The following is a 16,213-nucleotide window of genomic DNA, read 5'->3' on the forward strand; positions in this document are numbered from 1 at the left end:
TATATATATATATATATATATATATATATATATATATAGATAGATAGATAGATAGATAGATAGATACATACATATATATATATATATATATATATATATATATATATATATATATATATATATGGAGTATAGATTTACAGAGGTAAAGGTTATGTACCTTTTCCATTAACTCTCATATAAAAGTAACAGAAAACAATATGTCAAGGATTAGATTTTAAGTGTTTTCAAATGAATGTAAAATGTATTAAGATCCCCCCCCCCAGTAGTTCTCTAAATAAGCTGTATGTTTAAATGTTTTAAATTATTACCTTTATATACAAGCTTTTAAATGTATTTTCAGTGGAACACAAAGCATCTCAGTCATGAAATATACTATCAACAACAAAGGTATAGCTTATAAATATATAGTATGTGTGCAACAATTAAAAGCGACGATTCAGCATTTAAACTGTAAGTAAAACAGAACATTAAATACATCATTTTAAGGTATAGCTATTAATTACCTTCCTGGGTGAAAGATTCCCAAAAAGACTAAAAACAGCAGCATACTTTATACGGATATTTACACTTGGACTGCTTAAAACTCTTAAAGGCTTATGGCTTTATCATGCATTTCTACTCAACACCAGCACTATACAGTTTCACTCTAGGAGCTCAAGAGTCAGTCATTATATTCTACTACAAGTTAAACTTTTAGTGCTCACTGCCCTCTGCTGGGGTAAAAAAAACCCATCTCTGGCGATGTAAAGTCAAAAGTGCCAAGTCACAGAATCTGTCAGAACCTTTCACTGGATACACAGCAGAGGTGGGAGTAAGTCACACATGTGCAAGTCACAAGTAAGTCTCAAGTCATGAATGTCAAAGTCGAGTCTTTTTTAATATTTGTCAAGCAAGTCTCAAATCTGAAATTTGCGACTTAAGTCTGACTCGAGTCAAGTCACATGACACAAGTCCCCCATCTCTGATACACAGGAAACCTACAAGCAAAGCATTCTGATTTTTAATGACAGCATGGTGTTCAAAACATAATTGCTCTGAGGAAATCAATCAAAACTCTGACATTTATACTCATGTAACTAGATTCTTACCTCCGAAAGTTCTTTTAGAAAATCACACAACTCCAAACACAGCCATTTCTTTATCAAAAAAAATAAAAAAATTAAAATAAAATAATAATTAAAAAAAATCTCTGAAGAAACATTTATCACAAAAACAGGTTTATTTAATGTCTCTGTATTTTTTAAAATAATTAAGATTTATTCTGTTCATCAAACCCTTTCCTTTAAGTTTTAACAAACATTACAGGGCCATCCAAAGAAAAATAAATCACACAAGATTGATGAAAGGGACAGAGGCCCACAGAGCAATAAAAAATACATCTTCCTTACATGTAAAATCCACACCCATGATTTTAATTTGAAATAAAACAGAATAAAATAAAAACAAGGATATTGAGTTCTGTGAACACAACAAACTCTCGAACTCCAAGTGCTTTAGTCCTAACCCACTATATAGTGGATGGCATTTCTGTTGAGGAATAAGACTGGATCAGCATTCAGAAATACACCACATATGCAGGCTATCATTCCAAACACTCCATTAAAATCAATCTAGCTTAAACCAAATTATTTTAAGAGCATCCAACCAAAGTCCAAAGAGGAGACGTCAGCGCTGCCTACGCCTATAGAGTCCAGGTTAAGATGTTGACACAAATCGACTTTTCAATACACTGAATGAAACAAATTCTGAACACTGCTTTACAAGAAAGTTTAGTCTTCAATGGTGTCAGAAAATCTTTTGCTTTGTAAATTCTTCCGAGGCAGTGAACCACCAGAATAGAATTCTCGACAGGTTCTCGACTTCACTAAGATGACAGCAAGCACTGTGTCTTACTTCTCATTGATGGTACCAGTGCCAGACCAACTCCTGTCCGTACACCAAAGAACTGTGAAGATCGCATTTTAAAAATAGCCTGGAAAAATAATGCAGGTGATTATGGAAATTTCTTGTCGACTGACTTTGCTATGACATCTTTGTGAGGTGTGAGACATTTCAAGACTAGTACAGTAGTCACACCTTTACAGGACATGGTCATAAAAACGTGAGGGTGTTTTTTTTTTTTAATTTTTCAAATAAGAAACATGGGACAAAGAAACTTATTATGGGAAGTCTTTGGAACCGCACTCTAGAGAGCCATTTCTTGACGGAAAGGGGAAAAAAAATTGTTCTCAGGCAAAGGGTTCTGAGGATATATGCCTTAATGCATTTGTTTATTTTAAATGGCAAGGAGTGTAATATAAAGTCTTCCTCCCCCTCCCACCCCAGTCCCTGTCAAAGATAAGCACAACTTGTCCTTTTTTTTTTGTATAGCATCATTGTCAAAGGAAACGGAGTGGAAAAGATTTTTACAGTGCTGGTGGGGGAAAATGGATAAACAAATGCAGGAGTGTACAGTAAAGTACGTTGCACAAGGAGTGTGAACATGAGACGTCCCTATGGCAGAACATTGGTTGGAGCTTGATGCGGGGATGGAGCTATATCCATGTTTAGGTGGGAATGATGCTGTCACTGTTCTGAATTCCTCGCCTCAACTCCAGCTCTTCTAGCTTCCGCCACAAGTCCTCCCGCTCTTTCTCCTTCTTCTTTTCCCTGAGACATGGGAACAAAAGAAAACTCAGGGAGGTGTAGACTTCTTAATGCAGGTTCCTGTCTCAGTCTGTCCATGTCTGTAAGCCAAAATGCTTGGCATCTTACCTCTGACGTTCTGATTTGTAAGTCGCAGCAAGTTCATCAAACAGCGCGCTGTTCATCTCCATGAATGCTTTTAGCACATTGTAGATTAAAGCAGATATCGCTCTAATCGGGAAAAGAATCAAACGAGGGGGACAAAATCGGAATACTTCAAATTGTATCAAAGACAAAAACAACAAAAACATTACACTGAATTAACACAAAAAGCATTGTTCTTTTTTCCACTTCACACCTAAGCAACACATTCCTTCAGCATATGGAACATTCGGTAACTCTACACTGCTTTCCATTAAATGGCCTGTGGGAATAATGCAATATAGTTATTTGATTTCATCAGTAAAACTAGACAGCCACAGCTGAACATGAGCGGTCAGCACACTGAGGTTAGGCAAACTATTCATTAGAATTACACCACACCCAACACAGGAGTGGAAGTATACACAAACAGCATATTTATAAAGTATTAATGATCATGTCAGTAACTAGAAGCAAGGAGGCTACAATTAAAAGTGTTGAAAGATACACTTTTTTTTTTTTTTTAAATACATTCGTTCACAACATACAGAAAGATTTTTATGGACTTTATGCCTTACTCACATGAGGCATAAAAGTAAAAATGCATGATGGACTGTATTGCAGTCTTACACAATGGTCATACTTATCAAGAAGTAAAATCTCGATTTTCCCTAGGGACTTGTGCCAGCTGACATCAGTAATATCATGAGACCCCATTCTGAGCACACTTACGGGTTCCAGTGCTCTTTGGAGATCCTGTAGAGACTGGCAAACATAATGGGCAGGATGACACTGGAGTTCTCTTCTATCAGACTCATGATGTATTCATTGTTCCAGTAATACAGGGCTCGCTCAGCCACCTGATATGGAAAAGTAAATGGGAACAATTACTTCACTTTTGAAAAAGTGTAGTGATTTTGTACAGAAAGGCTTTGGCATGTGTATAAACTACAGACCTGAAAGTGAGGACTGGAAACACATCTGGAAATCTGCTTGAACAAAGGATCCTGGACCTTGACAAACTGTGTTGGCTCAATCACATCGAGGATCTCCTCCAGCTCACCGAGGAACATAACCTAAGAACATACCACAAAGAGTGTTATGAAACATAGTAGGCACTTCCCTTCACAGTGTAAATAACAGCTAACTGACATGCACAAGCTGAAGCTACTCTGATGGGGCACATATACATGCTTGACACTTTTACAGTGCATTCACTGTGTAAAATAAATAAATAAATAAATAAATAAATAAATAAATAAATAAATAAAAAAAACCAATCCCGTTAAATGCTAAGAAATATTGATATTCAAAATTTGATAGTAAGAGATAAACTAACAAGTGTCAACTTTTTATTTACCTCTTTCTGACTGCAGGTTTTCGGCCAGAACTTTAACAAGCCTCTTATGACCTGAAAAGATCCAAAATCAAATAAGAAAAATAGGGGGAAATACTATCCAAGAGAAAGAAGAGCTGTAAACAGGTTGTCACTTACAGGTTCTGTTAGCGTGGGATCTTTCTCTAGGAATTGCACAATACAATAGGCCAGCTGCAAGAGACAGAAATGTTGTCAAGTGTGTGTGCTGGCTTGACAACAGCAGCAGTGAAGAATTCATACAGTCCTCTTTCCTCTGCTCACTGTTTGTGAAATTTGTTCTGAGACTGATATTCTTTCCTGCCGTGTATGTCTGATCACTAGCTTTCAGTGTCCTTCACTTTTCACAGTGTGCAATAAAGTGTCAAGTGTCACAAGTATGGACAAACATGAACAGACAAACAAAAAACTTAACTGTATAAGAGCCAAAGCAGGCACAGGGCCCAGAATACCTGTGCATGAAAGAGGGACAGACTTCTTGCTGAATGCAGAGGCAGTAAAACTTTTACCAGGAACTGCTTATGTTCAGCTTTCAGAGGAAGTGCAAAACCATTGATGATACTAAAGAATAACAAAAAATAAGCAAGCATGAATTCTGATTGCAAAATTACAGTGTACAATCTGCACTAATATAAAAGTCTATTCCGGCATATACCTTCCTAAGATCTCCAACAGTTCAGCCACTCCATTGAAGTGCTCTGTTTCATACACAAACCTTCACCCGACAGAGGAGATGAGGAGGTAGGAGACATTCAAAAACAGAGCAGAAAATATCAGCAATGCAATACAACACTTCATGTGATCTGACTTGTTACTAAAAAGGCAAGTCCGTTTCACTTTTCTTACCCTAGAAAAATGTTGTTGATCTGTTTGCGGATGAAGGCCCTGAGACCGAGGAACTTGCCATAAATTCTGTGCAGGACAGTCTTCAGGCAGTCCCTCTCACGAGGGTCCTCACTGTCAAACAGCTCCAGAAGCTGAACACAAACAGAGTGAGAAAAAGACAGCAGCACTCTGTCAACCAGCAGGTTTATTTAACAGTACCAACAAACACATCTTGTACTAACAGTAGACATTTTCAATAGCAACAATAGACCACAAATAATTCCCCGCAACAGTCTTACAAACTCAGAATGATATAAACCAATATACATCTCCATAGCTCACACCTGTAGTACAAATTTCTGGTCAATGTATTTTTTGGCAATGCTGGGCTGAAATTCCTGACTCTCCAAGAAGCGAATGAAGAACTCGTAGATGAGCTGGAGAGACAGACAAGAATTGAACGACGATTTATGTTAATAAACATTTTGAGATATCGTAATTCAAAAAAACGGCACAAGAGGACTGGGGACAGTATAATGTTCTGGTTGCAGTGAAATAATGTGTAGGGTTGTACTATAGTCTACCTGCAAGTGAGGCCATGAGGCTTCCAATGTTGGCTCATCCTCCTCTGGGTCAAACTCATTACTGTCACTGGGAGGGAGTGTCCGTAATATGTTACAGGACACCTGATGGACATACAGAGATAGATTGAAAACCTAAGGGAAAGCATCCTAACGACAACCAGGTTTACAATTACTGAATGTCAAGTAAAGACAATAATAACTGATCAACATAATTGTAGCACTAACCATTTTGACAACCTCTGGATAAGTCTGTTCAGTGAGGTAACCTCGACTAACTGTGGCATAGTCCACCAGCTCATTCAAAGTAGAGCGCTTATACTCCTTCATCTTGAGGTCAGACAGTGTGTCCATGAAGTCAAAGAGAGTGCAGCACTGCTGCACCTTCTTTAGAAACAACTCTGGCTGCTCTTGGGCAGACACATCTAGAGAGGGTGAGAGAGAGAGAGATAAAAGCTTGAGAAAAATAACAGAACTATGCACTTTGTGTCTCTGTGCATGCACATCAGAGGATTTTGCAAAATCAGCATATTTCTCTCTTTGATGTGTTATAAGTGAAACCCACAACCCCTAAGCTTCTCCTGTTTCCTTCTCAGCTTTTATTTGTCTTTTCTTTTAACCAAAACAGCACAGAAAAAGAGAATGGAAACAACCATATGCATTAGTACAGAGTTTGTCACAAATATGGAGCAATAATATACTCCAGTAACTAGTGGAAAGGATTCCCAGATGAAGGCAGTGTGGCTGTGTGAATTTCTGGCCATGCAGCCACAAAGACAGAGGTTGGTCACAGTTGATGATGACAAACCATGTCTTCACGGACCTTGCATTGTGCACAGTGGCATGGCCATTTGTGAACAGCTTTGGGCATCTTAGTCGTAGTGAAGGGAAATCTTAATGCTACAGAACACAAAGGCACAGTTCAGAAGGCCTACATTTGGGTCATGTGGACATATGGTGTATTCTCTAAATAACTCCCATAAAGTTTTGGTCTTGGTGAATGGTTGATAGCTAAACATGGTGGGTTTGATACCTTTCAGTAGCGGCAACTGCACTAGCTCAATGGGTTTGTCCTGAGATCTGAACTGAGATGAGCTCTGTGATCGCCTCTGCCTAGCTTTCCGGACTGACTTCCTTGAGAAGCCATCCACCTTGTCTACGGATGGGGGTGCGGTGGCTGCCGAAGACATAGCCCTGAAACAGAGAAGAAATAATATACAGCCTATTAACCTACTAAGTTTTTTTTAAACAGGTTCTCAGAAATAACTTATAATAAATAATAACTTATAATAAATAAACTCAGTATTTGGTTCTGCTGTTCATGCCACTGCAAAGACTGATGCATAACTGAGATAACATATGAGCATCTAGGTACTCTCAGTGTAGTACAAGGCCAGGCAAGCCCATTTGCTGCCGGGGCAGTCTGCTATCAGATTGTCGCATTCACATCACCACAGCAACCACATCAAAACAAAGAATCTTAAAATGAAGGGTTTTTGCTACTTCTTTAACTCACTTTGTATTGAAACAGAGATCCTTAAGTTAAAAAAAAAAAAAAAAAAAAAAAAAAAAACTTATATGCAATATTCTGCATGTTCGCCGTGTTGCTTTGCTTTAGCATTAGGCTATTGAGTTTCATACAAGAAACAAAATAAGCAAAAAAAAGCACATAACACTGAGATACAATGCAAAGTTTAAATGTCTGACAGAAGCATAGTGAGTAAGACTATGTGAGGCAGTCTGGGAAAACCTGTCTGACATGACCTTTGATGAATTCTGGCACTCGAGCAAAAATAAAGGTAATAATATAGAAATCCCATAATTATAAAAATTAGTAATATACTTTATATTTTAAAAAAAATCTATGAATAATGGTTTTAATAAAATGCTTAATCATATAATAACAACCAGTTTATCTAAAAGTCTAGAAACTGACAGCCAATTAAAGGCTGATTCTTATGGGCATTATTATATTTATGTATCATTTACAAAATAACACTGCTTTTTGGCAAGCTGTGGGTTGGGAATCTTTGAATATCTATACATTTGACCGGTAGATCCAAAACAGAAACACAGTTTAGGAATGCCTGCATTTTTCAAAATTTTAAGGCATAGACTTCTACATTTAACTGTATGAAGTGTTTTCCTTTGGCAAGCACATATGAAAACAAAAGCATATATTAATAAATAAAAACTTTTGTCTGTCTTCCACAAGTGACAGGAATGGTACAGTTTTGTGCAATGTATAGAGTGAAACAGTGTCAAAGTGAACCTTCTCCTTTTCAGCATTGAATCAACTTGGAAGAACGAGCAGAAGAACGAGCCCTGAGGAAAACCAAGTGCTGTTGTCCCTGTGGAAACCAGCATACAATACAAAGCCCAGATGGCTGACAGACATAGGTCAGGGAAATACAACCCCCATGGCAGGTTAAGGGCATTAGTCTAGTGAAGCTGAGCAGATGAAGCACACATGAGGTAGCGTCATGTTGGCCTTCCCCTGACTGTCAGCATTTACGTAACAGTTCAGTACACATCCTCAGAGGCCTGGTTGGAATTAAAGCGGTCTAGCCTGACAGGAAGTTTTCATGCTCATTCCTCACAAAAAGATGAGGAAGAAACACTTAAGTGCCACATGCTACACACACAGTAATAGATCATTACTGGATAAACTGTGTGCCAGGGACATGCTTTTAATAAAAGCACTGAAACTCAACCAAACTGAAAATGTTCAGAACTTTTAACAGACAGTTAACAGACTGACTACACTTTACTTAACAGACTTTATGAAGGTCCTTCTCCATGCACATGTCAAGTCCTGCACAGAATGTTGGCCATCGATGAGAACATAAACCATGACTTAAAGCGATAGTAGATTTACCAGAATTAACGTGATACTGCATTAGAGCCAGATATTCAACTGGTTAATCCTTTATAGGTCCTGCCATGTGCACTGCCTACAAATATAAATGCTAAAGGAGAATTATATACAGCAGCATGTACTTGTCATGAAAGTAGCCATAAATGAAATGGACTTTGATGGGTAAACAAAAGGGAAGCAGGAAAGTTTAAAAACTATAGAACAGTCTTAAAAACGAAAATTAAACAAGATACTTTGCTTTATGAAATATGAAAGGTGTGAGAAATTTCCAAACTTGTAGGGCTATATTGTGAGATTAATAAGACATGTCTGGGTTTGTTTGTAAAAACAAAGAAAGGCATAAAACAAGCAACAAATTTATAATTAATCGCATCAAAATACTTGACAACAGACTGATCTGACAACAGAGATTTCTTATTGAATTACCTGGGTTCTATTAAAATTAAAGTAAATCCTAACTGAGCAGTAATATCCAACCATATACATGAAACATATGCGGTCACAAATATGCTACATTTCTATTCTCCAGATCCAAAAGGTCACAAAGCATAAAAGATTTTCTACTATTGTTAATCTTGGCTCTCTCACCTACAAAGCTGTGTATCTACATATGAACCAAAACAACAATTCTTGGTTAACAGTTAGCTAATTAACCTGTGAGATGTGTATATAATAAAGTGATATGAAATGCCTGGTGAAAGTGGAGTTAAAAACTATTGTGATGAATTTTTATAGGGACAAGAGCACAGTTTTGATGCTAATCTGCAGTAAACAAAGTGAAACAAAAGGCAGTTTAATGAAGCACAAATGTGTCCTTGTCTTTCCTTGCTTCATGATAATAGCAGGATTTACACATTTCCATCAGTGAACTATGAAAGAAAAGTAAGTAATAGTAAATTAATGCATGTTTATGACCTTCCTCAGGCCTTCATTGGATGCTGTGGAGCTGGTTGTGTACTCATTCTCGCATGTTATTGGCTGACAGGAGTGGAACCTGATGTGTTTTTCTGCTGGTATAACCTATCCACTTCAATGTTTTATGTGTAGTGCATTCTGAAATGCTGTTCTGCTCTTCCTGGCCTTAAAGAGCAATTATCTGAATTATTCTGGACTTCCTATCAGTGTCATCCAGGCTTAGATCAGGAGAACATGTTCCTTGTTGATCTCTCTCATCAACAAGGTGTTTCAGCCTGCATACCATCTGTACACGATTATTTATTTATTTATTTATTGCTATGTTTGGTGTAAACTCTATTGACTGTTGTCTGAAATCCCCAAACGATCAGCAGTTTCTGAAATACCCAAACCAGCTCATCAAGTATGAATATTTATGCTAGGATCAAAGTCACAGAAGTCACAATTTTTCTTCATTCTGATGTTTGTCAAAGTCACAAAAGACTTTTCACTTGGGTAACTACATTTTCAAAAATTTGTAGACAAGGCCATACTTTAATCTACAGTCTTCATCTGAACTGACAATGCACTTAAAGGTGAAAATCCAAGTACAAAAAGCCAAAAGGTAATTCTAAAACAATACCTGTTAACAATATTATTTAAAACAATAACCTGTTGCTGATCGTGCTGGGGGGAATCAGCAGTTTGTTCCAGTGGTTAAGGGGCAGAGGACTTTTCTCTCCAAATCAGTCACCCAACTCACAATTAATGTAGGTTTTCTTCCATCCATGTTTCCACTTATGGCAAGATTATGAAAACATTAGCAAACTTTCCCAATAATATTTTATATTCTGCAAGAAGGCCTGATTATTTCACAGCGAAAATAGCAGAAAAAGATCCTCCTCTATAATGCAGGAGATCCATCCATTGCTACACTGCTGGCCTGCCAACATAAACCTGTGTTTTTATGTGAGTGAAATTTAGATTTTTATAAAGTTTGAAACAATGTATGGATGATGTATTTGGTTGAAAAATGCTCATTAATCACTGTGTACTCCAACTATACCGTTTTCTACCTGTATCACGCAGGTATGTTTATGGTCCTATCCAGCCATTTCTACTGCTAGATCAGAAAGCTTTGTGAAAACACCCTGTAAGATGTCATATAAATTGCTGACATTTAGGCCAAAGCAGCAGTGTTATGTGAAAATTGTCTGGGTTTAAATAACTGAACATGTTCTTAAATCAATAACTCGTCTACACTCTTATTTGGATTGGATTAGTTTATCAGGCAGAAGTCTGTTCTGGCAGAACCCCTCACATTTGGAAATCAACAAAATCACCACAGTAAGAACAAGTTTCCAATGGACTGTATTTCTTGGATCCTGGATGTTCAAATGGTCAGTCACTTAAATATCCAATGTTAATAGCTTAAATGATGAATAAAAATAGCAGTTAGAATATGAGCAAATCATTCACAATATCAATATGAGATTTCAGTGGTTATTATTTCTAGAAAACTAAAAGTTGGCAATATTGAGCATTTGTGAATATTAACTTTAATCAGCCTGGGGAATCTCAATTTTCTTTTCTCCATCTATCTCTAATCTACCTTTCTACTGAAAATTCTTCCCCAAGTGAACAGTATAGCTGAGGTTTTACAGCCCAGACCAAGTGTATTGGTAAGTGCCTCTTCAAAAGCATCCATTTTTTATTCATGAACTGTATAATATCTGGCAGAGGGTTACTGATTTTCCAACCAAGATGACGTCTGCATTGAACATCAGAGGCGAGTATCCGGATGAGACTAAAATTATCAGAAGACAACAGAGTCTTGAGGCGAAAAAACAGTAACAGGCCTGTAATGCTCTCATAAGAAGATGGAGTAAAACACTGAAAGGGCAGATCGGGGCCAAAAAAAAAACAAAAAACAGGAAATTACTCCATGTGAATTTAATCCTATTTGAACAGGGCTTATATGACAGCCAGCAGATATTTATGCTTTTTCTTGTACATTTGTCTGGCTGTAATTTAACAAAGTATGGCTGGAAATGGAAAGCCAAGACTAGGGTTACAGTTAGTTACCAAGTGCTCTTTCAGTCCCTACAGGATACCATGATTGTCAAAATGAATGCAAAATGATATTAACACAACCTTGTGATTTTCCACAGCTGACAAAGGGGCTTTTTAGACCTGGTCACTTCATGTGTTTTCTGTGATCAGAGCTATCCGATCATAAAAAGACCAGGTCTAAGGCCAAGTTCACACTGCAAGTCTTAATGCTCAATTCGGATATTTTGCTCAGATCTGATTTTTTTGTTTGGCTGTTCACATTACCTTTTAAAATGTGGCCTATATCAGATACCAGTGTGAACTGTTTGCTGTTTCGAACTGACCCGCATGCGCAAACGGACAATAACAATGATGTCACATGCAGCATGCCGTTGCGCTAAAGTTGGCAAGGTTATGGAGGAAGTAAGCATTTTCGCTTTTCTTTCTAAATGTTTGTGTAATGGCAGCACAAAGACGCAGTGTTTTGAAAATTTTCGAAAGTCAAAGGCAACTTTTGATTATTTGATCCATTTTGCAAGCGTAGTCACGTTTGTGTGCGTACTCGCTGGCGCATAATTGTGACGAATGTCAATGTAGATTGGCGTAGAAGTCGCATCAAATCCGCCTTGGAAAAAAATCAGATTTGGGTCTGATTCGGGACCACATATGGAAGTGGTCTGAATCTGATTTGATCTGGGCTAAATTTGAGTGTTCACACTACTCCTGAAGAAGTCTGACCTGGTCACTTGACCCCCAAAAAAATCAGATTTGGGCCACTTTTACCTGAAGTGTGAACAGGGCTTAAATGCCCTCCAAAACGTTCAAACCACTTCAGGAGGTGGTCTGGGACGCATTTCAGATGAAACTGGACAGGTGTAAATGAATGTGGTTGTTCAAGCCACATACGTCAGCGCTATACTCCTCCCAAACAGAAGTACGTCACTCGCAAGTGATCTTTCACCCAGGTGTCTCGTTGTCTTAAAATGCACTGCAGCCAGCAACGAAAATGCAGCAAACATTAAATGCTGTTTCTTGTAGCATAACTGTCGTAACAAGTTCTCATCTTCTTTTTGATTGCATTCTGAAAACCACATACACCAAAGCGTGTTCCATTTCAATTACCCCAGAAATGAGGTAAAATATATTTGCATATTGGGCGGGATTAGAAAGATTGGATTGATATCCGATTCACCGAGACGCATTTATGTGGCCTAATGTAAATGGAACAGTTTTAACAAATCAGATACCTATCAGATCTGAGAAAACACATGAAGTGACCAGGTGTAAAAAGGCCCAAAGATGCAGCATGTGACGTCATCACAACATGTATGCAGCCGAATTCAATCTTTAATTGAATTATAATCTAACTGAAAAAAATAACCATTACTATAAAACACACATCTACTGATGTATAGGTTTGTTACCACATGGTAGAGGTAAAAATGTAGAAACAAATTGACCAAATGTACACAGACAGGCTTAGTGGTTTGAAAGTGATGCAAATATTTCTTAGGTAACCAACGCTAAAAACAAAAACGTGAAAATATGCATATCAGCTGCAAACAAGTTACTGGTATCGATTCAAAATAAACTAAGGGGAAAAAAAAGCAAAGGTTCATATAACACATGGCATTAAAACACTGCAGGGTGTCTTAAGAAGCTACAAACACAGAGGAAATTAAAACGTTTTAGCAAAATGGCTTAATGTCTTATACATTTTTCATATTATATATTTTCCCCCAGTTTTGAGACTGTGCGTGTTCACTAATCACGTCAATGTACTCCCCCATGTATTGAGACTTATGGGACATCTTGTACTTTTAAGTGTACACTTTTAATTCATAAAGGTTTGCAGGGTTTTATTATTTGTTAGACTTCTTGCAACTCCACTTTGAACAAAACTCTTTCCTTACTATTTGCAAATATTATGTCTGACTATGTCCACAAGTCCCACTGTAAAGTTTGTCATTACTGAAACTAAACTTGATATAATTCTATTCTGAATTTCACTTCATAGCTGAGGGTGAGACTAGAATTGTCTTTAAATTTCTTAACAGGCCCTTGACGTGCATCACATCAGATAAGGAATAACACAGCACACTCAAATATTAATCTGTCACCTAATACTAAGTATTTAAGTACACGAAATATTAAGATACACAGAGTGAAATCTGCGCTCCACTTTATATAATGATTAACACACATTTAAGATATTGAAGTAAATGTTTCTCTGAACTCTCCAACATTCCAAAGCACTTTTAAGTAAAGCACTGCTAATTTACTTTCTTTAGGAAAGCATTTCTGTGCAACATATGCAGATGATATATAAATCCCAGCCTCCAAGCCAAGCACATTAAATTTTGTGCTTTCTCTGCTACAAAACTTTACACGTTTATGAGAAATTAATGAATGTAAATGTCTTGGACTGAACACGGTCGCTGAGGGCTGACTGGTGGGGATGAACACACTGTCTGTGACCAGCCTGCTGACTGAGCTCTTCTTCAGGATAGATAGATCTTTATTGTCATTGCATAGTACAGGTACACATGGACGAAATGCAGTTTGGCATCTACCAGAAGTACAAAGAGTAGCAATTGTGCAAAGAGACAAGTGAAGATAAATATGTATCACATGTACAGCATGTTTTTATATTATATATATATATAGTTATTTATATATATATATATATATATATATATATATATATATATATATAGAGAGAGAGAGAGAGAGAGAGAGAGAGAGAAAACAAATATAAAGGCTATAAGATACACAAATGAATAGTGCAGATGTATGTAAAGCACAATGTGTTTATGTGTAGAGAATGAGTATAAAAAATGTAATATGTACATTTTTTATGTATAATTCTACAGAAGATATACAGTATGACACAGTTTTATTTGAAATGCTGTGCAGAAAGCCAGTTTAAACACGGCCCAGTATGATCTGGCTTTTTCACAGTTTACACCTCAAACACAGAGCTTTAAAAGACGCATATTTACCTCAGTCAGCTTTCCAAATCCTGCCGGCAAGATACCAGAAACGTGTTAAGGGTGGTGCAGTAAATTCCCGCTAGCTTAGAATGTATAGGACTTACAGCACTAGCACGCTATAATAAAATATCCAGCTAGAGTGTGAATATCCAGAGACAACAAACGCCGTAAAGTCGTTCAGATATCGTGAATAATGCTAAGCTCAGAGGAGCTAATGCAGAGGAGCTAATGCTAATCGCAGAGGAGCTAATGTTTGTGCTAAGCTACCAGTGGACCTGAGCGTGTCTCAGCATAGCTAGAGAGTAAGATAGCCCGCTTGTGTAAGCTAATCCCTCCGCTACCGTCCCAGCCAGGCTGCGGGAAGCGACATTCGGTCCCCGAGCGAGTTAACGTTAACGTAAACGGAATAACGGCTACATCTCCTAGTATTCAAACAAGAACACTAGGCTATTTAAAACGGTTATAAACAGTGACACTTTTATCGTGTAATATCTATACGGGTTTGTTAACGCTAACAAGCTACCGTCCGAAGTTGTGTGTGTGTGTATGTGTGTGTATTTTTTTTCCTGCCTCAAAACAGAACACGACAGCGAACATGATTATTTTTTTTTACAAAAATGTGAACATGGTGATTGGTTGGTGTGGAAAATTTAGGCGTGTTGGTTGGTCTAAATAAACGTCAATCTATCACGCCCCCCAAAGTAAAACGTTGATGACGTAGACCATTTATCATGTTAGGTTGAATGAGAACGAAGCTGAGTGGAGCAGAAATGCTCTGGTACTGAGAAATGTCACATACCATAGCAGGTGCTGAGGAAGACGTTTTTATGGATTACTGATGCTTAGGATAAAATCCGAGGGAGTTTATTTCCCTTTCAAACACGAAATCTTTGAACACGAGGTTACGCAACAATCTTTCCACAGACTTACAGTAATGATTAGTCACATAATACCATAATAACAACAAACCATCATTTCTAAAAATATGCAGCTTTTGTATTCAGGACTGTGTACTCTAATGAGAAAATAAGAAAATAAGTAAGTTATTGTAATTTGAAGAGTAGGACGTATGAATAAAAAATAGTGGAAAGAAAAAATTTATATCACCACAAGGTGGCGTTGTTATTATTAATATCACTATTTTGATCACTATTGTTATTATTGTTGTTGTTGTTGTTATCACTATTATCACTAGTATTATTACCATTATTATTACTATTACTATTATTATTACTATTATTATTCTTGCTATTATTGTTGTTGTTATTACTATTATTGTTGTTATTATTACTATTATTACTATTATTATTATTATTATTATTATTACTGTCTAAATCAACACAGGGATTATATAAGTTTAGAAGTTTGTGGACACCATCACACACATGCTTGTTGAACATCCAGTTCCAGATTTATTCCCCTTCTGCTCTTATAATAAGCTCCAATATTCTGGAGCTCCAATATTCTGAAGGCTTCCCTGCTAGATGTTGGACCGTATCTGTGGGTATTTCTTTTTTATCATTCAGCCACAAGAGCATTAATGAGATGAGGCACTTATGTAAGATGAGGAGATCTGGGGTGCAGACACTCCGGTTCCTCCACTCAAAACTTGCCAAACTATGTCTTCAGTGATCTATCTTCGTATTCAGGAGCATTGTCATGCTTAATGCCTATACAGGGATAAAGTCTAATAAAGTCACTGAAGACACTGAAGACTCTTACAAATTTCCCACACATACCCGTTCCCGTCTTTAAAGAATACAAGTCAGGTGTGGTGATAGTTTTTAAGATCAAAGATTATGCTGATGTGCAAGTAACAAGAAGGCTGTCTCAGATGCGTAACAAGATC

General features: G+C 37.2%; 1 protein-coding gene across 2 annotated transcripts; it reads right to left on the reverse strand.

Annotated features, from left to right (window-relative positions):
• Positions 1-1,200: 1,200 nt before the first annotated feature.
• Positions 1,201-14,963, reverse strand: ppp2r5ea (protein phosphatase 2, regulatory subunit B', epsilon). Of its 2 annotated transcripts, none has more exons than XR_007138077.1 (14): positions 14,374-14,963; positions 6,581-6,741; positions 5,776-5,972; positions 5,551-5,652; positions 5,311-5,403; positions 4,988-5,118; positions 4,797-4,856; positions 4,557-4,702; positions 4,262-4,315; positions 4,127-4,177; positions 3,723-3,842; positions 3,499-3,626; positions 2,755-2,856; positions 1,201-2,649 (listed from the first exon to the last, which is right to left on the reverse strand). XR_007138077.1 is itself a non-coding variant. In XM_027149032.2 (14 exons), the coding sequence occupies exons 2-14, from the start codon at positions 6,735-6,737 to the stop codon at positions 2,547-2,549; spliced, it is 1,407 nt and encodes a 468-aa protein (XP_027004833.1). In that variant the 5' UTR covers positions 6,738-6,741; positions 14,374-14,959; the 3' UTR covers positions 1,201-2,546. The 2 variants fall into 2 exon arrangements, 1 of the variants encoding a protein (XP_027004833.1); XM_027149032.2 differs by having other exon boundaries at positions 4,594-4,702; positions 14,374-14,959.
• Between the last annotated feature and the right edge of the window lie 1,250 nt (positions 14,964-16,213).

The sequence above is a fragment of the Tachysurus fulvidraco genome, chromosome 16 (assembly GCF_022655615.1).
Source record: "Tachysurus fulvidraco isolate hzauxx_2018 chromosome 16, HZAU_PFXX_2.0, whole genome shotgun sequence".
Taxonomy (NCBI): Eukaryota; Metazoa; Chordata; class Actinopteri; order Siluriformes; family Bagridae; genus Tachysurus; species Tachysurus fulvidraco.